At 57.8% G+C, this 23,546-nt stretch overlaps 1 protein-coding gene across 2 annotated transcripts; it reads right to left on the reverse strand.

The window, feature by feature from the left end:
• Nucleotides 1–1,189: 1,189 nt before the first annotated feature.
• IL17REL (interleukin 17 receptor E like) lies at nucleotides 1,190–22,770 on the reverse strand. 2 transcript variants are annotated; one of them, XM_055374485.2, is made up of 16 exons: nucleotides 22,669–22,770; nucleotides 18,454–18,481; nucleotides 10,736–10,885; nucleotides 10,405–10,514; nucleotides 10,129–10,243; nucleotides 9,847–9,891; nucleotides 9,479–9,618; nucleotides 9,177–9,260; nucleotides 9,037–9,091; nucleotides 7,581–7,753; nucleotides 7,469–7,513; nucleotides 7,141–7,198; nucleotides 6,776–6,939; nucleotides 6,450–6,530; nucleotides 4,011–6,315; nucleotides 1,190–3,161 (listed from the first exon to the last, which is right to left on the reverse strand). In XM_055374485.2, the coding sequence occupies exons 1-15, from the start codon at nucleotides 22,768–22,770 to the stop codon at nucleotides 6,130–6,132; spliced, it is 1,536 nt and encodes a 511-aa protein (XP_055230460.1). In that variant the 3' UTR covers nucleotides 1,190–3,161; nucleotides 4,011–6,129. The 2 variants fall into 2 exon arrangements, with proteins under 2 accessions (XP_055230460.1, XP_055230461.1); XM_055374486.2 differs by lacking the exons at nucleotides 1,190–3,161; nucleotides 4,011–6,315 and having other exon boundaries at nucleotides 6,494–6,530; nucleotides 6,776–6,872.
• Between the last annotated feature and the right edge of the window lie 776 nt (nucleotides 22,771–23,546).

Below are 23,546 nucleotides of genomic sequence, written 5' to 3' on the forward strand. Positions count from 1 at the left end.
GGCCGAGGCAGGGAGGTTGTAGCGAGCTGAGATCGCGAGCTGAGATCACGGCAGTACAGTCCAGCCTCAGCAACAGAGGGAGACCGGAGAGGGAGAGGGAGAGGAGAGGGACAGGGAGAGGGAGGGAGAGGGGGAGGGAGAGGGAGAGGGAGAGTCTCTTTCTCTTTCTCTATGTGTGTGTGTGTGTGTGTGTGTGTGTGTGTATTTATATTCAATAAGCTAAAGGGAAATATGGACATGGAGCTAAAGAAAATCAGAAGAACAAGGTGTGAACCAAGAGGCAATGTCAATAAGATACATAAATTATAATAGGGAACCAAGTGGACAATATGGAGCTGAAAAGCAAAATAGCAGAAATGAAGAATTCGGCTGGGCACGGTGGCTCACACCTGTAATGCCAGCACTTTGGGATGCTGACCCCAGGAATTCAAGACCAGCCTGGGCAACATAGTGAGACCTTGTCTTTACAAAAAAATTTTTTTTTTAATTTGCCAGGTGTGGTGGTGCATGCCTATAGTCCCAGCTACTTGGGAAGCTGAGGTGGGAAGATTGCTTGAGCCCAGCAAGCCAAGGCTGCAGTGAGTCACATTCATGCCACTGCACTGCAGCCTGGGCAACATAGTGAGACTGTCTCAAAAAAGAAAAGAAAGAAGTGAAGAGTTCACTCGAGTGGTTCAATGTCAGATTTGTGCACATAGAAGAAAGGATCAGGGAACCTGAAGACAAGGCGATTGGAATTATCCACTCTGAAGAGCAGAAAGAAAAAAGATGCAGAAAAATGGAACAACCCGAGGGACCTGGGACACCATCGAGTGTACCAACATACACCTCATGGGAGTCCCGAAAGGAGAGGAGAAATAGAAAAGGGAAGAAAAAATTACTTGAAGGAATAGTATCCCCAAATTCCCCAAATTTGATGAAATAAGTGAATCTACATATCCCAGAATCTCAACAAACTGCAAGCCAGATAAACTCAGTGATCCACAGTGACAAACACTGTTGTCAAACTGTCAAAAAAACAATGACAAAGCAGCAAGAGAGAAGCAACTGGTCTCGTACAAAGGAGCCTCAATAAGATTTTTAGCAGATTTCTCATCAGAAGCCTTGGAGACCAGAGGGCAGTGGTATAAGTAAAGGTAACTACACAGGAAAATAGAAAATCAAGGATTATGATAGTTTTGGTTTGTAACTCCTGTTTTTTTCTATACGATTCAAAAGACCAACTCATAAAACAGTAATTATAAATCTATGTTAATGGACATACAATATATAAAGACGTATCTGTGACCCCCAAATATCTGAGACAAGTGTCCATCAATTCAGGAAGTTTATTTTGCTGAGGTTGAGGACACGAGCCCATGACATAGCCTCAGGAGGTCCTGACATGTGCCTGAGGTGGTCCGGGCACAGCTTGGTTTTATACATTATAAGGAGAAATGAAACATCAATATATGTAAGAAGTACATTGGTTCTGTCTGGAAAAGTGGGACAATTCAAATTGGAGAGGGGGTTTCTGGGTCATAGATAAGAGACAAACAGTTGCATTCTTTTGAGTTTCTGATTAGCCTTTCCAAAGGAAGAAATCAGATATGCATTTATCTCAGTGAGCAGACGGATGACTTTGAGTTCTGTCTATCCTTTGTCCACAAAGAATTTTTCCACACATCTGTGGACACAAATTTGTCTACAAGGAGCTGAGGCCAAAACGTTGGTCTCTTTTATTCACACTTACGTGCCAGGACACCCCGAAGGCCTCACCTTCTGCACTTCTCCCCACCTGCCTGCCCTCCACAAGCTGACTCTCGCTGCTCTTCCGTGAGGCAGTCAGGGACCCTGTTGGAGCCGGGCAATGCAAAGGCCCTGCCTCTGCAGTCTCTGTTCACACATTACCTTGTCTGAGCCTCCCAGGGACCACCCTATTTTTGAAATTTTATATCTATTGAAATAGGGTCTTGCTCTGTTACCCAGGCTGGAGTGCAGTGGTGCAGTCATGGCTCACTGCAGCCTCAATCTCCCAGGCTCAAACAATCCTCCCGCCTTGGCCTCCCAAAGTGCTGGGATTACAGGTGTGCAACACCGTGCCTGGCCCCACCCTATTTTATTTCATTTTAATTTTTAGTTTATTATTTTTGAGATGGTGTCTCATTCAGTCACCCAGGATGGAGTGCAGTGGCATGATCTCGGCTCACTGCAACCTCTGCCTTCTGGGTTCAAGCGATTCTCCTGCCTCAGCCTCCTGAGTAGCTGGGATTACAGGTGCCCACCACAATGCCTGGTTAATTTTTGTATTTTTAGTAGAGCTGGGGTTTCCCCATGTTGGCCAGGTGGTCTCAAACTCCTGACCTTAAGTAATTCACCCGCCTCGGTCTCCCAAAGTGCTGGGATTACAGGTGGGAGCCACCATGCCCAGCCCCACCCTATTTCAGATTGCAGCTCCCCACACTCCCAATCGTGCTCCCAGCCTCATTCCTCACCCCACACTGGCACCAACCACGCCCCCTCGCTTACTTATGTCACTTGGCTCTGGTTGTCTCTCCCATGCAAAGGTCAGCTCCATGATCCCAGTTTGCCTGGGACTGTCCTGGTGTCAGCACTGACACTCTGACCCAAGACCCTCCTTAGTGCCAGGCAGCCCCAGACTTGGTCCCCCAGCTGCAGGGCCCGGGATCTTTGCCAGTGTTGTTTGTTCCCGGTGCTGGGTCGGTGCCCAGGGCCCAGGGCCTGCTCAGCTGTGTGTCATGAGTGAATGAGGCAGGCGGGCGTCCAAGGCTCACCCGTGTTATACTGTGGCCCAGATGTGAGCAGGGCTGTGCACCCCAGTGCAGGTGCTCCTGCCCGCCCCTACCGCACCCCCCTTTCTGGGGCCCGGGGTCCTCAGCACTTTTCTCCTGGCAGGTGTGGGGGTGGGTTTCCGGCGGTGGTGGTGGAGGGAGGGCAGCGTCTCTGGCCAAGGAGGCGGTGGGTGCACTGGGCTGTGGGCGCTCCATGTTGGGTGCTGGGGCGGCTGATCCGGCTCAGCACCAGCACTAAGAGCCACTGCCGCCTGGTGGCAGCACGCGTGTGTCCTCCAGCAGGTGCCTCCCTTGTCTGGGAGGGACAGTAGGACAGCTGATATCTGAACACAGCCTCTTAACAGTCCCCAAAGACTCAGTTTCCCCCATCTGCAGAAGAAAAGACTCAGTTTCCCCCATCTGTGGAAGGCTTGAGGGAGCCCACACCTGTCAGGCAGGAGCTCAGCTCTGTGACCCTGGTCTGGCCAATCCTCCCCAGCCCCACCTCCACGGCGGCCAGGATTCCCAGAGTAGCCCTGGGTCAGAGCAGGGGTCTTTGTGCACCACAGGGAGCACCCCTGGCTGGTCCAGGAGGCAGGAGCAGGAGCCTGGGGCGGGGGCTGCCCTGCTGAGCCGGGACACTTGTTTTCTGGCTGGGGGTGGACGGGGTCTCCAGAGGAGACATGGAGAGAGCAGAGTGGCAGCTTGTGCTGTGCCCCCCACCCCCACTGTGCCCCTGACCTCCTCCAGGCTAGGGAGGGGCACCTGGGTGAGTGGCAGCCTGCATCCCCCCATGCCCCTGATCTCCAGGTTAGGGAGGGACACCCTCTCCCTGCCCCCCACTGGCCTCCCTGCCCCTGGTGCCCAAACCCAGCTTCTAAAGCCCCTCACCTGGCCTGACCTCCGCATCCCCAGGGTGTCTCCACCACTGCTCCTTTATGGGGACACTTGGATGGGGATGTCTGGTCACACCATGTGACACTGACCTTAGCTGACCCCAAATCCACTCCCAGAGACCCTGCCCCTCCCCTGAGTCCCAAGGTGCTCCCTGCCCCCCACATGCCCATAGGGGTGCGGCCTCCCACGCCTTTGGGGTGCTCTTGGGTCCAGCCTGGCGGGGATGGCTCCACGACACCCGTGCTCCAGACTTGTCCCTGATGCCGTCACCATCCAGCCAGGCCCAAGCTCCATTTTAACAGCTACCCCTGGACCAGTGTTTACTGAGTGGCGGGGACTTACTCGCTCTGCAGCCCCCTCTCCAGTCTGTGGGGCATAGCAGCCTCTGTTGCAGGAGAGAAAAGAAGGCCCAGCGGCCCACGGCCAGCTGGAAGAGGGCAGCCTGGGCCCAGACTGCGGTGGGAGTGCATCTGCAGATCGGGTGCGACCACCACCGGGACAGGCCGGGCACGCGGTCCTGCACAGCACTCAGGTGAGACGATGTCCAGGCTCCAGAGGGTGGCTCAGCGGGGAAGCCGGGGAGCCTACGTGACCCACACAAGAGGTCTTCAAGGGCCGACCCCATGGCCCACTGCACAGGCCACTGCTGGGCACCCCTGGCTGGGACCTGGATGTGCCACTTGGAATGTCTGAGAACCGCACATCCCAGCAGGTGGCCCCAGGCAGGTGGCCTCTGAGACCACAGGAAGTGACTGACCATTGCTGGGTGAGTGGGGCTGGAATCTGGGGCAGCTGAGACCCTCTGGAGTGGTCCGAGTGGGGCGGGTGCCCCAGTGAAGCTCAGCACCCAAGGATGCACAGACAGGAGAGGTGGACTCCAGCCAGTGTGGGGTGCCCTGGGCAGAAACTGGGGTGATCCTTGACCACCTCGGGCCTGGTCAGCTACAGGAAGGGTGGGGTTGCACCCTGCACCCCAGAGCACTGGGGAAGCTCCAGGCAGCTGCCAGGGCCTTGTCTTCAGGGCCAAGGACAGTGGCCATGACCATGAATTGTCTGAGAGGGAGGCTGGGGTCCAGCACCTGGGCCATCCGGGGAAGGGGTAGCACACCCAGGTCCTGCTGTTCCCAGGGGACTCAGGACAGGGCTGAAGGTCTTTTATGTGACCCAGAGCCCCTGAGGGCCCCATGGAGCTGTAGCCCCAGGAGAGCCAGCAGGTGCCTGGGCCCCACAGTCAGGTGAGAACAGCCCACACTCTCGGAGGGAGGGCCTGGCTCAGCTGTCCGAGGCTGTGCCTTGGCCTCCTGCCCCCTAGCAATGTGTCCCTGGCACCTACTTGTTCGTGAGGAGATTCCTGGCCTCAGGCTGCCGTCCCATGTGGGTGGGTGCAGCTGGAGAGAGACGTAGGGGTGGTACTGGCTGGGACACCCCCTCCCAGCCCTGCCCCCACTGTGCGAGGCTGAGACATGTGAGGGAAGGGGAGGGGGCTGCCCAGTCCTGGGGTGCCAGTGGCTGTGGACAGCAGCCTCCCATCTGCAGGGAGGCTCAGCAGACAAGTGAAGGAGGAGCCCACCCTGGCCCCAAGAGCAGTGTGTGTGACCCCCAGATCCCCCCACCTGAGCCAGGCCCAGTCCTCCTGCTGCCTCCAGGCCTGTCCCTGGGGCCGTGGACTTGCCCAGCATAGCATGGGCACTCCACAGTGGCAGGTGCCAGCCCCAGGGACACCTGACCAGCAGGTGGCCATTGCCCCTTTAGTCTGTGATCTGCTGGAGGTGACCTTTGCTAGGCAGGAGGACCTAGGCTTGGCCAAAAAGTCTTGCTGGGAGAAGGGGGAGCTGAAGGTCTGCGGGTCCTGCCACGGCCCTGGGCATGTCCTGTGGGCAGCAGGCTGCCCTGAAATGGCTGTGGCTCGGCTGAGCTGAGGAGACATTCCAGAGACCCCTGCCTGGCCCACTGGTGCTCCCTGGAAAGGGTCTCCAGAGGCCCTGGGTGCCAGGCTGTCCTATCCACCCCCTCCCACCCCTCCCACCTCTCCCACCTCTGTGGCTGTTGCGGTTCACCCCACCCGAAGCTAGGCAAGCTCTTGAGCTCACAGGGAGGGGTGCAGGTAGGAGTGCCAGCTCTGACCCTTCCTGGACTCCAAGGCAGAGCCACGCTCCTGACCACACCCAGGCCACACGTGCTTAGTTCTGTCCACTGGGCAGAGTCCTGTCCTGAGGTACCCTGGGTCCTGGGAGCCTGGGCCTTGGTGGCTGGTGGGCAAAGGGACATCCCAAGTCACTGGCGGTTGGAACCAGAGCTCTGATCAGGGAAGGGGGACCCCCAGGGAGGAGGAGGCAAGGCCAGTGACAGTGAGACCAGGGTGGGCGTGCAGGAGGCCCAGCGGTGTGTGGTGGAGACAAATGCAAGGCTGGAGGGCAGTGCTGGGCACAGGCCTGGGTTTGGCGCAGAAGCCTGACCTGACTCAGGGCCGGATGGTCTCCCCGTTTCCCCCACCCAGTCTCCTGTTCAGTGCACGCCACGCCCAGCCTGCCGTGGGAGGCCTGGGTCTAGTCCTCGGCCTCCTGCGGCCCCTGAGGGCTGGGCACCCGCTGGAGCGGAGGTTGCAGAGCTGCTGGGGGACGGAGAAGTGTACATCGCTCCTCCAGCCCTGCAGGCATAAGGCAGCTCCGTCAACACGGCCTCCTGCTTCCCCCGGGGATGGGGGAATAGGAAGGGGGGGTGTGAACTGAGGTCCTGCAGTGGAGGAGATGGGTAGGGGCTGGGCACAGCAGCGACACCCACCTGGATGCAGATGCCTGGGGCACAGGCCTCCTCCCTGGGAAGGTCTAGGAAGGCAAAGGCAGGGGCGGCTGCCGGGTCACCCTGGGTGGGGGAGGGCAGGTCACAGGCAATGGGAGGAAGGGTGGATCAGGCTAAACACTGTCCTTCTCCCACATCCTCTCAGCACCCACAAAGCAGGGCTGGCCCCCCATCCCTCCCTGCCAGGTAGACTAGACCCTGGGTGGGCTCAGGGCCCGGGTGGGGCAGAGATCACCACAGGGAAGTGATGGGGTCCTGCCGCCACCACCCCCACCTCCCCAGGATGGAGCCCCACTCTCTCGGCTCACTGAGGCTGAAGGGAGCGGGCTGGCCTGGAGTGTGCGTTGGCAGGCAGGGAGCTGTGACTTCCTCCTGTAACACAGGTGCACCTGGAAGTGGGCGGGGCTGGACGAGAAGAAGGTGACCCGGAGGTGGCCCTTTGTGGGCGAAGGCTGGATGGTCATTTTCCAGGCTGTGGGGAGTGAAGGGTGAGACCCCCATCTGGCCCAGCACCCCACCGCCTCCCTTCCTTCCCCAGTGGGCCTGGCGCCTGCCCACTGTACCTCCTCCACACTGGCTTGGCACCGTTATTCCACCTCCCTGACCAGCACAGAGTGACATAAAGGATGTTCTGTGCTGCGTCCACATTGCGCAGGCCTCATGGAGAACTTACTTGGGAAGCGACGCTGTTCGAAAGGGCACCGCACCCAGGACCCCCAACTGGTAGAGAACTGCAAAGTGGGGTGAGGGGTGCAGGAGGGTGGAGTGTGTGTGGGGCAGGGACAGGGACAGGGACAGGCTGGGTCAGCTTCAGGGTGCTCTGGGCCCAGTTCCCCTCCTTAGGCCCTTAGCTCACCCACTGTCAGACCAGGAGGGGGCTCTGAGGGACGCCTGGGAGGCTGGGCTCCAGGGCTGGGCAAGGGCCCCTGCCCCACTCCCCGCCCTGATGCCCCCTGGCCCCTCCCCAAATAGGGCACTGGCAGGCTGTGGCAGCCCCTCACCTTCAGGCAGAGCTGGGGCTGGGTGTCCACCAGCGGGTACTGCACCTGAGGAGGGCTCGGGTCAGGCTGTGGCATCCATGCCCACCCCCATCCCTGCTGAGCAGGCACTCACTCTGCGATGCACCAGCTGGCTGGATTGCTGCAGCTTACGGCAGCCGGCCCCGGGCCCCGGGCGCCAGCACAGGCTCACGTGGCCACTCACAGGGCAGGCAGGCTCCCAGCTCAGTGTCTGGCTCTCCGGGTGGTAGTAGACCGTGTCCCACAGCAACTCCAGTGCCTCAGTGTCTGCAGGAACCCTCCCCGAAACACAGGTCAGTTGGGCCCTACCCTGGCTGCCAGGCCCATGGGGTCTGGCTGCCAGGCCCATGGGGTCTGGCTGCCAGGCCCATGGGGTCTAGCACCCACTCAAGTGACCACTGGGCCAGGGTCCAGCGCAGTCCTCCTATGGGTCTCTGAGCCCTGGCCCAAGTCTGTGCACGTGTGCGCATGGGTGCATGTGCATGTGTGTGGATATGCATGTGCATGGGTGCGTGCGCCTATGTATGTGTGTGCCTGTGCATGGGTGTGTCATGGGTATGGGTGTGGCATGGGTGTGGCATGGGTGTGGCATGGGTGTGGCATGGGTGTGGCATGGGTGTGGCATGGGTGGCATGGGTGTGGCATGGGTGGCATGGGTGTGGCATGGGTGGCATGGGTGGCATGGGTGTGGCATGGGTGGCATGGGTGGCATGGGTGTGGCATGGGTGGCATGGGTGGCATGGGTGGCATGGGTATGGGTGTGCGTGAGTGTGCCTGCCTGTGCATGGGTGTGCATGTGTACGTGTTTGCGTGTGTTTGCATGCGTGTGTTTGCATGCGTGTGTTTGCGTGTGTTTGCGTGTGCCTGCCTGCGCACGGGTGTGCGTGTGCACGGGTGTGCCTGCCTGCGCACGGGTGTGCGTGTGCACGGGTGTGCCTGCCTGCGCACGGGTGTGCGTGTGCACGGGTGTGCCTGCCTGCGCACGGGTGTGCGTGTGCACGGGTGTGCCTGCCTGCGCACGGGTGTGCGTGTGCACGGGTGTGCCTGCCTGCGCACGGGTGTGCGTGTGCACGGGTGTGCCTGCCTGCGCACGGGTGTGCGTGTGCATGGGTGTGCCTGCCTGCGCATGGGTGTGCGTGTGCATGTGTATGTGTGTGCATGTGTATGGGCGTGTATGTTCATGGGTGTCTGTGCATGTGTGTGTGTGCATGTGTATGGGCGTGTATGTTCGTGGGTGTCTGTGCATGTGTGTGTGTGCAGCGTCGCTGAGCAGAACCGAGAGCAGGACATCTCTCTTGTACCCCTCAGACAGCCCCTCTTGACAGCCTTGGTTTTCCCAGGTGAGCTGGTCCACGTGCGCACACATGTACATTGCACACACACACACACTTATGCACATCCACATCTGTGCGCAGGTTCCCTTGGTGACAAGCCCTTCCGAGCAGGCTCAGGGATTTAGGCTGGGCCTGCCCCTTATCTCATCCCCCCACGTCAGTCCTCATGGTGGAGTCAGACTGTCCTTCCGCCCGTTGGCATCGCAGGACACTTGCCGTTTTCAAACGGGCAGATCTGGATCCGCACCGCGTCAGGGGTCGCAGACCAGCCCTGTGGGAGGGGCTGGGGTCAGCGCGGCCCACCCATCCCTGTGCTCCCCTCACCCGCCCCAAGTCCAGGCCACACCTCCACCGACCTCCAGGCACAGGCACGGCAGCTCCTGGCTGTAGGGCAGGGAGACAGCCTGGGAGACGGCCTGGGAGACGCTGTTGGCGGTCACCTGCAACCCAGAAAGGGCGCCTGAGGGGCCGCGCGGGAGGGCGGGGGTGGTCTGGGGTGGGCGGGGCCTGCGCCGAACGGGGCGGGAGCGGGGACGGGAGGTGGGTGGGGCCTAGGCCTGACCGGGGGCGGGGCGCGGAGGTGGGTGGGGCCTAAGCCTGGCCGGGGGCGGGGCGCGGAGGTGGGCGGGGCCTAAGGCTGACCGGGGCGGGCGCTCACTCGCACAGGGGCGCCGGCGTCCTCGCAGGTGAACCGCTTGAGGCAGAGCCGCACGTAGTAGTCGGGGCTCCCGGAGGCCCTGGGCACCTGCACCAGAATCGCCTTGCGCCTCCGGTCCACCCAGTAGCTGAGCTTCCCCGCTGCAGGAGGCGGCAAGTCGGGGCCGCGCTGGGACCAGCGGTCACCGACGCGGGGCTCTGTCTGTCCCGAGAGCCCCGACGTGGTGGCTCCTGCTGGGTTCAGACGTTTGGGAGTCGCCCGCCCGAGGGCCCCTCAGGATTTCCCAAATGGGGCAGAAGACCCCGGGGAGAGGAAGCCTGTCGCAGCGTCTGAGGGTCTTCGCAGGGGCGTCGAAGGAGGGAACTCACCGAGGCAGTCGGGCACGCTCCTCCCCACGTCCTCCTCTCTGCAGTCTGCAAACCGCAGAGGCAATGGCGGGGTGCGGGCTGCCCTGCCCTCAGGGCCCATCCTCCTCCACCCGCCCCCCAACCACGCGCTGTGCCTCTGTCATGCGACCTCGAATTAAGCCAAAGGTCTTGCAGGGATCTGTCCAGTGTGAGGGCCAGGCCCCTGCCCTGGGCAAGTCCCACCCCAAGCCAGGCCCTGGAGGCTGAACGGCAGCTGTGCTCAGGGGGCCCTGGGGACCCTACCTTCCACGAGGTGCCTCTGGTCCAGCTGGACCCCGCAGAAATGAGGGATGGTCCTCAGGGTGACATAGAGGTGCTGGGCCACGCTCACCGCAAAGCAGCCGAAGTGCACTTGGAGCTGAGCAGTTGCAGGTGTGAGCTGCGTGGACTCAGAGGCACTGCCCACCCCACCCAGCCAGCTCCACTTGCATGGCTGGAGCTTAGAGCCAGGGATGGCGCCCAGGAGGAGTGGTGCCCAGTCTTCGGGACTTGGGTGGCAGAGCCCTGCCTTGGCCTCACCTGCTGCCCCCCCTGCTGCCGGTGGGAGGCCCTGGCCACCCACACGCTCTGACACTGCGTCTCCTGGGTGTCCAGGCTCATGGCACAGGCCTCCAGGCCCCGCAGGCGCTCTGGGTGGAGGAAGGACCCGGCAGGGTGCATCAGAGCAGGGCCGCCCCTGGCTCCGGACGGGGCCGTGGGACCCTGTTCCTCTGCCTTCTCTCTGTGAAGTGCGGTTAGCAGCGCCCCCCCTCCCTCACCAGGCCGCCCACGGTTTGATGGGAATAAAAGGCACCTGGGCCCACTGCTGGACCTGCAGGTGTTAACTCCCACCCTCGAGGCCACCTCTCACCATGCAGGGTGATGGAGGCGCGTACACGCAGGAGCATCGCGCAGCCGTCAGAGGGGACACACTGCATGGCAGTGGAGGACGTCAGGGCCTCCAGGACTGACCTGGACATGGACACGGGGCGTGGCCGGCAGAAGCTGTTAAAAATGTTCCCTGGGGAGGGAGAAGGAGCGTGAGGCCTCGAGTTCCCTGGGGAGGGAGAAGGAGCGTGAGGCCTCGAGTTCCCTGGGGAGGGAGAAGGAGCGTGAGGCCTCGAGTTCCCTGGGGAGGGAGAAGGAGCGTGAGGCCTCGAGTTCCCTGGTGCTCGGAAAGGCTTTGTGGGTGGTTCTGGGAAGGGGGAGAGAGCCCTGGGGCTGCACAGTCTTTGCCAGGGGGTCTTTACTATCTTGCCCCAGGCCAACTGGGGAGCAAGTCCCCTGGCATGTGGTGAGCACCCCCCCCCCCACCGAGACACACTCCGAAATGTCTGTGGGACCCCAGGAGTGGGCCCGGGTCAGGGGGGCAGGCTGCACACCAGTCTGCATCAGAGCAGCAGAAGCTGCTGCCCCACCTGGCCAGCAAGGGGGCAGGAAGCCCACCACGACTTGCTGGCAAGCTCTGTCGACTCTGCTCAAAGACGAACAGCAGAAAAGGCCAACACGGGCTTGCTGGGACACCTGGGAGCCGACCCCAAGGTTGCTGCAGCCCAGGCCTCTGTCCACAGGGAACTGGCCGCATCCTCACAGGGAGGACTTGCCCCCAGGGCCTTTTGCTCTGAGACCAAACACCATTCTGGGCAGCCTCACCAGACGTGGGCAGTGTGGAGCTGGGTATCATTCTGGGCACTGGGGGCTGAGCAATTTTGCTGCCTTTGCTCAGCCAGGTTTGCAGGTGGGTCTCAGAGCAGAACTTCAGGTGGGCCACAGAGCCTGGCAACCCAGCCGTTCCACAGGAGGACTGCCACCCTCTTTATAGAAGGCATGGCCACCGAGGCATGGGACCCACATGCTGTTGGTGAGACAGTGCAGCTGCTGCTCAGCGGAGCCCACACTGAACACAGCACTCTGCTGAGGCAGGACAGTAAGGAATGAGGGGAACCGGGGGTCGAAGGGATAAGCAAAAGAACAGCAGGTGCAGCCAGTTCCAGTCAAGATTAGGCAGCACAGGCCACAGCCTCCCTCCTGTGATAATGAGACTTCACTTCGGCCTCTGATTGGTTGCGGGCCGATCCTCCACAGGGTGTAACCCACTGGAAACCTCCAAAGGGCAGCTAGGAGTGTTACCAAATTCTTTTAGCTTTATGAAAACCCTGCGGAGCACTGCATTCGGGGCCTTGGCTGCTTGCTTCAGCCTGCTCCCGCTCTGTGGAGTGCTCCTTCACTTCAGTAAATCTGTGCCCTCCTTACTCCATTATTTTTTGTTGCTTTACTTGTGTGTTTTGTTCAACACGGCAAGAACCTAGAAAACTGACGGTTGAGAACTTCCACCCAGTAACTCTGTGCCTCAGAGGGGCACTGGGAATGAAGTTCGAATATGCTATGAGTAAGAAATCCAACTCTTTCTTTTCTTTTCTTTTTTTTTTTTTTTGAGACAGTCCCGCTCTGACGCCCAGGCTGGAGCATAGTGGAGTGATCTCACATCACTGCAACCTCCGCCTCCCAGGTTCAAGCAATTCTCTTGCCTCAGCCTCACGAGTAGTCGGGATTACAGGCACGCACCACCACGCCCGGCTAATTTTTGTATTTTTAATAGAGACAAGGTTTCACCATGCTGGCCAGGCTGGTCTCAAACTCCTGATCTCAGGTGATCCGCCCACCTCGGCCTCCCAAAGTGCTGGGATAACAGGTGTGAGCCACCACGCCCAGCCAGAAATCCAACTCTTACAAATTCCCACTGTAGTCCGGATGGACTCACAAGGATCTGATTTATCCTCCTGCCTGAGACAGCTGGGAGACCAAGGCAAAATCCATGAGCAATGGTTTCAAGACAAGTGGGCGTGAGGAAGTGAGGGACGGTGAGTCCTGGGAGACAGGAAACGGCCACAGTGAGCTCTGGGAATGCGCCACTGTCTGGGGAGTGTTCTCAGGCAGTGGTGGGGGTGGATCCCAAGTGGAGCTTGGCACACTCCCTGAGAGGAGGAACTGGGATAGAGGGTCTGGGCAGCCGGACCGAGTATGAGAGGGGAGAGGATAACGCAGAGAGAGCTCTGGGGAATATCCACTTTGCTAATACTCAGTGGAGTATTCATGAACATAGGCATATGAGGGAACGACCAGAAGCGGAGAAAGAACCACCCAAGAGAATTTGAGGGAGTGGGCCGGGCGGGGCTCACGCCTGTAATCCCAGCACTTTGGGAGGCCGAGGTGGGCGGATCACCTGAGATCCGGAGTTTGAGACCAGCCTGGCCAACATGGTAAAACCTGTCTCTACTAAAAATACAAAAATTAGCCAGATGTGGTGGCTCACGCCTGTAATCCCAGCTACTCAGGAAGCTGAGGCAGGAGAATCGCTTGAACCCAGGAGGCGGAGGTTGCAGTGAGCCAAGATCGTGCCACTGCACTCCAGCCTGGAGACAGAGTGAGACTCCATCTCAAAAAAAAAAAAAAAAGGCTGGGCATGGTGGCTCACACCTGTATTCCCAGCACTTTGAGAGGCCACTGCACCCAACTGACAAAATTTTAAAAACCACTTATGACCATCTCAATAGTCACAGAAAAATTTTTTGACGAAGTTCACCATCCATTCCCGATTAAAAAGAAAAAATCTCAGCAAACAGGGAATGAAATTTCCTCAAATTGATAAAGACGATCTGTGAAAAATCTGTATGTAACATCACATTTCACAGTGAAAGAACAGATTATTTCCACCCCTCAGATAAAAAACAAGACAAGGATCCCTGCTCTTCTCACTTCGACTCAATACTGCAGGGGAGACCCTGCTCCACACAATGAGGCAGGAAAAGAAATAGGCTTCTCGCTTGGAAATGAAGAAGGAAAGTTGTGTACCCTTGTAGATGACATGGTTGTCTCTGTAGAAAACACTAGTATCTACAAAAAAGGCACTGAAACTAATAAGTTTAGCAAAGTTGCAGAATACAAGATCAATATACAAAAATCCACTATTTCTTTTTTGTTTGTTTTAGTTTTTTGTTTTTTTGTGTTTTTTTTGAGACAGAGCCTCACTCTGTTGCCCAGGCTGAAGTGCAGTGGTGCGATCTCGGCTCACTGCAACCTCTGCTTCCCGGGTTCAAGCGATTCTCGTGTCTCAGCCTCCTGAGTAGCTAGGACTACAGGTGCGTACCACCACACCCGACTAATTTTTTAATTTGTAGTGGAGACAGGGTTTCGCCATGTTGGCCAGGCTGGTCTTGAACTCCTGACTGCAAATGATCCACCTGCCTCAGCCTCCCAAACACTGTATTTCTATATACTAGCAAAGAATAACTAGAAATTGAAAATTTAAAAATAAAATAAAGCTGGATGGCTTGGGGATAAAAAGCCAGGCTGTGCTAGGGAGTGGGGAGGGGAGTGAGGGGAGCTTTGTTCCCAAGGCTGGTGTTTCTTTCCCTTGGAGCATCATCCCCGGGGCTTGGTATGCAGCAATCTTCAGAGAAATGACTGTGCCTTAGAACTCGGTGTGTATGTTGTCATCCATATGTGTGAGGCCAACAACTCCCCTTTAATCCTAGCACTTTGGGAGGCCAAGGAGGGCAGATCACCAGAGGTCAGGGGTTCGAGACCAGCCTGGCCAACATGGTGAAACCCTGTCTCTACTAAAAATACAAAAATTTTCCAGGTGTGGTGGTACACACCTGTAGTCCTAGCTACTCGGGAGGCTGAGGTAGGAGAGGAAGGGAGGCAGAGGTTGCAGTGAGAAGAGTTCATGCCACTGCACTCCAGCCTGGGTGACAGAGCAAGACTCCATCTCAAAAAAAAAAAAAAAGACAACCTCCTTTATGCAAGAAATGAGAAATCTGCATCTTTTGACCCTTTCTAGAAAAAAGACAAAGACTTATTCCAGGCAACCAAGAAAGGAATCAAAACCAGAAAGTAAAAAAAAAAAAAAAAAAAAAAAAAGGGTGAAGCCACGGAGGAGAAGGACTCACGGTGAGCACGGAAAATGAGGACATATACAGAGTTAGTGAAACGGGTGCAGGAGGAGAAGCTGCTCATTGTGAAATAAAATGTATAAAAATAAGAACAGGCTCTTGTCTCAACTAAGCTGACAAAATGAAGAGGAGGCTGTGTAGAAGGAAGGGTGAGTAAAGCAGAAACACACAAGATTAGTGTGGTACAAAACAGAATTCATTGTTACTGTGTGGAAAAAACTGTGAAACTACAATTCATCATAAACACTTAGCAATAAATATGTTTTGCCTTATTCAAAATAAGGCATAAAAATAATATCCACAGAGTCTTACTGAAAGAACGCCTAACAGATGTGCTTGCTTCAGGAAGGAGAAGGGAGCTCAACAGGAACAAGTGGGTTACAGAAAGGAGCAGCGAGGAGCAGGGAATGGGAAAACACGATGGGGAATTGGGAATTCAAGCTGGTGTTGACAGAGGAGGAGGCTGAGGACAACTGTGTGTGTTTAAAAACACCTGGGCCAGGCGCGGTGGCTCACGTCTGTAATCCCAGCACTTCGGGAGGTCGAAGCGGGCGGATCACTTCAGGTCAGGAGTTCGAGACCAGCCTGGCCAACATGGTGAAACCCCGTCTCTACTAAAAATACAATGATTAGCTGGGCATGGTGCTGCTGGGCGCCTGTAATTCCAGCTACTCGAGAGGCTAAGGCAGGAGAATCCCTTGAATCCGGGAGGCGGAGGTTGCAGTGAGCCGAGATTGTGCCATTATACTCCAGCCTGGGCAACAAAGCGAGACCTTGTCCCCCCACCCCCCAAAAAATAAAAAAAAAATACCAAAAATAAAAATAAAAACACCCTGGGACTACACTTCCCTCATATGGGAGACCCAGCCATTTGCACCAACTCAACTGCTGAAAAGTACCAATTAGGCTGGAGAAAAAAACATATGTTTTTTAAAAACCTTCCTAGAAACGTAGGAGAGCTGCGAAAATAATCAGGATGGGGGTGCTGAGGAAAGCAGGGCGTAGGAGGTTGCTTTACAGGGGTGGGGGATGGAGGGAACGTTTCCAACCCAGTGGGAGCTGAGGGCTTTGTGGGGAGGCCCCAGCACATGGTGAGGAAGAACTTCCCCACGTTGAGCTGGGCCTTGACCTGGGTTAGCCAGAACTGGACCAACCCTCTCCCCAAAGCCCAGGCACTGTTCCAGAGTCACTGAGTGGAGGAGCAGGGAGAGAAAGCTCCCCCAAAAGCCCACAACCCAGTACAGATTCACAGCCCAGGCTGGGCCTACCAGGAAGACCCATGAAACCTCAGTCTGTGAATCTGGTTTAAACGGCCCCGACAGTCAGACACTGCTCCTGGCACCACCCAGGAGCAACAGGAATCCAGCCTCCGGGAGGCCCTGAGTCCTGGGACTTTGAGCTGCTGAAGGTAAACAAGCACACCAGGAAGCAGAGAGCCCAGAGTGACGCTGTGGAGAGGGTGGGCCCAGGTGTCCTCCAGTAAGTGGCCTAAGCCACAGGCCAAGCAGGCGAAAAAACAGGCTTGAAAATACAGGCAGCAGGAAAGGCTGTGATGAGGGACCAGGCACACTTGAGAGAAATGGAATTCCTAGAAACAAAACCACCGCGACAGAATTAAAATACAACGGGTGATTTTTAAGAGCAGATTGGGGCCGGGCGCGGTGGCTCACGCCTGTAATCCCAGCACTTTGGGAGGCCGAGGCGGGCGGATCACGAGGTCACGAGATCGAGACCAGCGTGGCCAACATGGTGAACCTGTGTCTCTACTAAAAATACAAAAAAAATTAGCCAGGCATGGTGGCACATGCCTGTAATCCCAGCTACTCAGGAGGCTGAGGCAGGTGAATTGCTTGAGCCCAGGAGGCAGAGGTTGCAGTGAGCCAAGATTGCACCACTGCACTTCAGTGTGGGCGAAAGAGTGAGACTCTGTCTCAAAAAAAAAAAAAAAAAAAAGGGAGGGGATGTTAAACTAAAAAACCTATATGACAATTTTCATAGATGCAGAAATTTTTCATAAAATTCAATACCTATTAATGATGAAAGAATGTTTAGCAAACTAGGAAAAGAAAGGCACCTCTTTGTCTAGATCAGGGACATCTAGTGCAAACATCCAATAAACTTAATACTGAACAGTAAACCTTTGGAATCATTACCATTAATATCAGGACTCAGGAATTCCCTCATTCAACATTGCCCTGGAGAGCCGAGCCAATTCCACAAGATCCGCCCCCTCCACCCAATGCATAGGTTTACAAGCTGTCATTAGCTGCAGAATATGTGATCATCTATTAAAAAAAGGAGACTCGATAGGAAATCTATTAGAAATACTAAAGAGGTTTATTATTTATTTATTTATTTATGTTTTTATGAGGCAGAGTCTCACTCCATTGCCCAGGCTGGAGTGCAATGGTGCAATCTTGGCTCACTACAACCTCTGCCTCCTGGGTTAGAGTGATTCTTTTGCCTCAGCCTCCCAGGTAGCTGGGATTACAGGCAAGTGCCACCACACTCAGTTAAATTTTTTTTTTTTTTGGGGGGGGATTCTTAGTAGAGACAGGGTTTCACCATGTTGGCCAGGCTGCTCTCGAACTCCTGGCGTCAGGTGATCCACCTGCCTCGGCCTCCCAAAGTGCTGGGATTACAGGTGTGAGCCACCGCATCAGCCATGCTTTGCATTTGTTGTTTGTTTGTTTGTTACTATAGTCCGCTTTGTGAATTTGCATGTCATCCTTGCACAGGGGCCAAGCTGATCTAATCTCCTCCCTTAAGCTTAGAGGTCCTTGAGGTGAAGGAACATTTAAGTAAAGTTTAGCCATCTATTTTTCTGTTGAATTCAAGTAAAAATAAACAAAATAGTTTAAATGACATAAGGTAATTTCATTTCTATAAAATAATTTTTATCTGTTTATCCTGCAAATATCTGTATATTTGGCTACACAAATGTCTAGAACAGGCCAGGCATGGTGGCTCAAGTTCACAATCCCAGCACTTTGGGAGGCCGAGGCAAGAGGATCACTTGAGCCCAGGAGTTTGAGAACAGCCTGGGTTTGGTTGATCAACCAGAGATAGGAAGACTTCAGGTCTATTCCTATAAAAATCAAAAATAAGAAAAAAAAACCCAAAATGCCTAGAGCAATGTTTGCCTAGGTAAACACTGTTTATTTCTACATGGAGGCTTTCCAGTGAGCTTTAACTTTCTTCCTTATGGCGTCTGCATCACTCAGAGTCCTTTTATAAATAGATACGCTGTTTAACAAAGACAAGGTAGTTGTTAAAGGCCCAGTAGGGATCACTTTACACAGGGAAAAAGCTTTGCTAGAGGAGACGGGGTTTTCCACCTGCTGCTTCTGGGCGGCCGGTTTGGAACGCAACGAGGCATTGTGCGTTAAGTGGAGACGTGGGACTCTCTCTGGCAGGCCCACCTCTGGCCAGGAGCCAGGGTGGCCTTGCCTGGGTGTGGCCAGGGTCCCACATGCATCGGTGAGTGATGGCGGTTTGCCCTGCCCAGAAGGGAACCCCAGCTGCTGGGGACACTGCAGGACAGACCTGCCTCCCACGGTGGACAAAGCGGCCCTGGTGGCCTGGGGTGGGGAGTCCAGGCCCTGAGCATCCCCTGGGGCTGAGATGTACTCACGGTTCCTGTGGCTCCTGCAGGCAAAGCCCTGGGGACAGAACAGTGAGAGGGGTGAGCGGCTGAGGGCACCCCCTCCCCAGCCCATCCTGCTCCTGCCCTGTCCCTCACTCCCGGGGGTCCTGGGCTGCCCTGAATCCTAGCTTCTCCTCAGTGTCAGGGGCCTGGCCCAAGGCTGGCATGCGGCGGTCACTTAGTAAACAGTGTGGTCTGAATCCCTCTGGACCCTCAGGCCCCAGCTCCCCGACCCACTGTGCGTTTAAGTGGACACTAGCAGAGCACCCACTATGTGCCAGGCTTGCTTAGGAGAGCACCCACTATGCGCCAGGCTTGCTTAGAGCACCTAATATGCGCCAGGCTTGCTTAGGAGAGCACCCACTACGCGCCAGGCTTGCTTAGGAGAGCACCCACTACGCGCCAGGCTTGCTTAGGAGAGCACCACTACGCGCCAGGCTTGCTTAGGAGAGCACCCACTACGCGCCAGGCTTGCTTAGGAGAGCACCCACTATGCGCCAGGCTTGCTTAGGAGAGCACCCACTATGCGCCAGGCTTGCTTAGGTGCTGGGATTCATGAACAGAGGAAAACTGAACCATCCCCGCCTCTCCAGGAGCTCACATTCCGAGAAGGGGGAGACAGAACGATCCGAAACCTGGGAAATCAGCAACTTATATTCTATGTAACTAAAATAAAGGGGTGGGAAAATAACAGAGGGGTCAGGAGGAGCAAGAGGGGTCCGGATAGTGTGGGGGTGCAGGTTATAAATCTAAGGGGTGCTTGGGGGGCCTCATAGAGGTCAATTTCTTGGGCCTGGAAGGAAGTGAGGCTGAGTTGGTGGTGGGGGGCGGGGGCATGCCTTGCAGTGAACAGGCCCTGGATGGTCCAGGTCCAAGCTGCACTCCTGATTTATGATCATCCCCAGCCCAACCTGACCAAGGGCACCCAAAGAGGGGCATGAGGACTTGTGGCCAGGCTCCCACGGGGCAGAAGGGTCCTGTGGGACAGGCTGCTCACAGACAGCCTGTGGGTGAGGCAGGAGGCGCCCGGCACCCCAGCACCAACGGCGTGGGAGCTGAGGTCCGAGAGCACAGGGTGGCACTGGCGCCCTCAGAGCAGGGCAGGACCCCCAGAGTCCAGGCCCCCTGGGGGCGGCCACTGAGCCTGGGGCGTTGGACTGTGCAGCCTGTGGTCAACACAGCCGCTCCATTCTTGAAAAGAGCTGACCCTCTACGGACCGACCGGACGGGGAAGCCCAGGCTGTCGGGGTGGGGGTGGGGGTGGGGGGAGCTCAAGATGGAGACCTGGACTTCTGCTCCTAGCCCAGGTGGGAACACGGAAAAATAAAAGTCGGGCCCACTTCTGTTCCTTGAATTGTGGAGCGGGCATTACCGGTGGCTACACCTCCTTCTAAATATTTTTTATTTTGGAATATGTTTAGATTTACAGAGAGTTTACCCAGGATTCCCTCATCTCAACAGTTCCCCGTGCATCTGCAAAACCTGGGGAGCCACATGGGTGGCGGCAGTTAGTGACACTCAGTCTAGTGTGGAATCGGCGACAGTTAGTGACCCTCAGTCTAGTGTGGAATCGGCGACAGTTAGTGACCCTCAGTCTAGTGTGGAATCGGCGGCAGTTAGTGACCCTCAGTCTAGTGTGGAATCAATTGCTACTAGTGGACTGTTTTCTGTTCCAGGGTCCAGCCCAGGACCCCACCCTGCAGATGGCCTCTGAGTCTTCGTTCTCACCCCACCGTCTCCACCCATTTGCCGACCACCCCAATAACTCCCCAGAGACTGCCGTTAGTGACCCTCCTCCGCCTGCCATGGCCACGAAACCCGCTGCCCGTGGGCGGAGTATACAGGCTGGACCCAGCGTCCTGATGGAAGCCCCGGCCTCGGCCCCTGGTGGGGAGCAGGGCCTCAAACGAGGGGCTGGCGGAGCTGACCCCGGGCTGCTGAGGGCTCTGCCCAGGCAAAAGGGGCCGGGCTCACCTGGGGCAGCCTCTGGGGAACGTGATCCGAGCAGGCCTCAGGTGGGCAGGCGAGGGCAGCCCAGACCAGCCCGGGCACAGAGGGAGCGGCGGAGGCAGCGCGGGGAGGCCCAGTGAGGCCGGCCGCCTGTGTGGAACTGCAGGGGGGCAGTGGCGTGGGTCCCCGGGCCTCCCTCCCACCAGGTGCCCTGAAGCCCCTCTGGGCGCCCACTGTGGCCTGGACTCCCCGCATCCACCTTCAGGAGAGAAAGAATCCCCGCTGGGAGCTCGGAGGCCGGGGTGGGCTGGAGATGCGAAGGGCGTCCGCGCTTTCTCCTGACTTCCTGGACTCTGAAGCCCACCCAGGGCTGGCCCCGTGGCCCGAGTGTCTGGGGCTGCAGGAGAAGCCGCTGTCGGGGGCGCAGAACGGGGCGCAGAACGTCGCGCGGTTCTGCCCCGCCCCTCCCCTCCCCTCCCCCACGGGGAGCGGGACCCGGGCACGGTGGGGGGAAGGTGGGGGGAGCGGAAGCGGGGAGGGCTGAGCCGGGGCCCTGGGCGCCTCCCCCACACGGGGTTTTCCGTCGTGCTTCTCGGGGCTTCCCAGCGGCCGGCGTCGGGGGGTGTGTAGGGAACCCCCAGGGCGGCTGCTCGCGGCCCCACCCCGCCCAAGCTCCCCTGCATGCGGCCCAGCCTCCCGCCGTCACCCGCGCGGGTCCCCCCAGGGCGCGGCTGTAGCCCCAGCCTCCCCTCCCTGCCTTCCCCTCGCGGGCAGGGGCTCCCGCGCCCCCTCGCAACCACCTCCCTGTCCAAGGCTGCCCAGGCAGCGCCCCTACACCCACCTCCAGCTTCCCGCTCCTCTTGTCACCCCTTGACCCCTCCTGCTCAACCCTCCCCACCCCATCTTCCATGAGACCCTCCCTCAGCCCCGCCAAACCCCTCCTCTCCTCTCCCCTCCAGCACTTCCCCTCCTTCCTGGCCTCTTCCACCCGCCTCAGCCCCTGCCCTTGCCCCTGCCCCTTTCCTTGGAGTACTGAGGGTTCAATCTTGGTCCCCACCCATTCCCCAGGATCACCTGGCCGCCCCAGCGTGGACAGCGCGGTCACACCTCGGACCGGGAGGCTGCCTGCATACCCCGCAGCCGCCTCAGCAAAGCTTTCCAGCTTGCACTTCAAGGCCGCCTCCCCCCAGGTCTCCCAACTCAGGGACCATTTCCTCCCAGAGGCAAAAGTCGATTCTGAGGTCTCATCTCTCGCTTCTCCTTCCCCTTCCTAGCCAGGATCCCCAGGCCTGCCCCCTCCCTGTTTTCCGTCTCCACTGCAGGGTGGCAGCCGGTGGACACCCCTCCCACCTGAACCCGCCCGTCTCCCCTGCTGCCACCGGTTCCCACGCATCCCAGCCTGCTTTCTTCCTTGTTCCACGAATGCCCTGTGGATCTGAGCCTGCCCATGGCACCCAGCACTCCAGCCCTTGCTGCTCCCCTCCCCGAGCTGAGCCCTCTGCTGGACCCATCTCAGGCCCTGTGGAGCTGCTGGATGTCCCGCAAGTGTCCCCTGAGGTGACCAGGCCACCACCCTAAAGACACATCTTGCTCACTGCTGTCCCCATGCCAGAAACGGTGCACCCAGCAGGTCCTCAGTGAGTCCTCCCTTTCTGGGACACCTTCCGTGCCCTTTCCATGCCTGTGTCCCCACTGTGCCCGGCCAGCCTTGGGCACCGGGGCCCCTTCCTGGGACGCTGGGTACACTTCCTGCTGCAGGTGCTGATGAAGCGCCCTCTCCTATAAGGCTGAGTGACTGGGCTGTGCAGTGACAGCCCTCCACCCCAACCCAGCCACCTCCACTGCCAACATCTCATTCTCAGCACGTTCTCCGAGTGTTTCCTTGGCAGGTGTCTACACAAGCCCAGGTGTTGCAGGCTCCCGATGGCTCAGAGCAGCTGCGGGGGGTGGGGTGGGAGCCCTGGATGGGCTTGCGGGCTGCCCTAGATTCTAACACAGCCTCCTTGGAGGTCACAGGTGGGTCCAAGGTGGGCTCACCCTGCCTTGAGCTTCCAGCAAACACTTCCCGGAGCAGCTCGGCAGGGTCAGGCCAGGTCTCCCATCCTTCTTTCACCAGTGCTGCCCTCGGACCCCCCAGGGCCCTGCAACCCCTCACCTGCTGATGTGCTGAGAGCGTCAGGCCAGACCCACCTGAGGAGAAACCAGGGCCTTATCTGCCACAGTGTAGGGGCCTAGGAGGAGGCAGGAGCTTACCTGAGAACAGGAGAGGCCACATTCTGTAATCCGGGGGATGGCCAGGCTCTGGAAAGTGCCCCAGGTCAGGCCCAAGAATGCGAGTGCTTGCCCAGCCAGCATCTGGCTGTGCAGTGAGAGCTCCCACTGGTAAGCGTGGATGTGAGTGGGGCAAGTTTGCAGGATGCCCTGTGGCAGCGGCTCCAGGCTGACCCTGCAGCTCCAGCCCCAAAGACAAACAGAGGAGTGGAGGCTGCTCTTCACAGCGGGAGCGAGCGAGACACTCCCCCTCCCGGCAAAACAGGGCTCGCTTCACAGACAGCAGCCCGGAGACTTTCCACCGCCTGGGGCCAGAAGACTGTGGCCAGACACTTGTGGAGTTTCTAGGTTTCCAAAGGAAGCATCCAGAAACCTTGGGGCCTTTGGGGTCCGAGGACACCCTAATGGGGTTCCCCACAGGGCGGCCACTGGTGCAGAGATGGCTCCAGGCCGGTGGGATAGGCTGCCGCCGGCGTGCACCTCCCTCAGGCATGCATGAGGCCAGGAGGGTAGACAAGGGCCCTGGAAACCTGGCTGGGCTGGCAGAGGGGTGGAATCTGTCCTGGGCACTCGCACCCCAGAGCCCCTGGCTTCAGCCCCAGCCCCTAAGGGAGAGCCCTCTCCTAAGACCTGAGATTCCACCCAAGTCCCTGGCCTCCACCTCCCCTCAAGATGCAAAAGGCCACCTCCCCTGTGCGGTCCTCACTATGAGGCCCCCCCCCCCACTCCAGAGGGCACCCCCCGAGGCTGGGAACTCTGGGGCCCAGCTTCTGCTCAAGGAGCTGTTCTGTGTCATCTTATTTGGAGCATCAAATGCATAGGAAAGTTTCTGGGCAGAAGCTTACTGCTTCCCATTTGCC

The sequence above is a fragment of the Gorilla gorilla genome, chromosome 23 (assembly GCF_029281585.2).
Source record: "Gorilla gorilla gorilla isolate KB3781 chromosome 23, NHGRI_mGorGor1-v2.1_pri, whole genome shotgun sequence".
Lineage (NCBI taxonomy): Eukaryota > Metazoa > Chordata > Mammalia > Primates > Hominidae > Gorilla > Gorilla gorilla.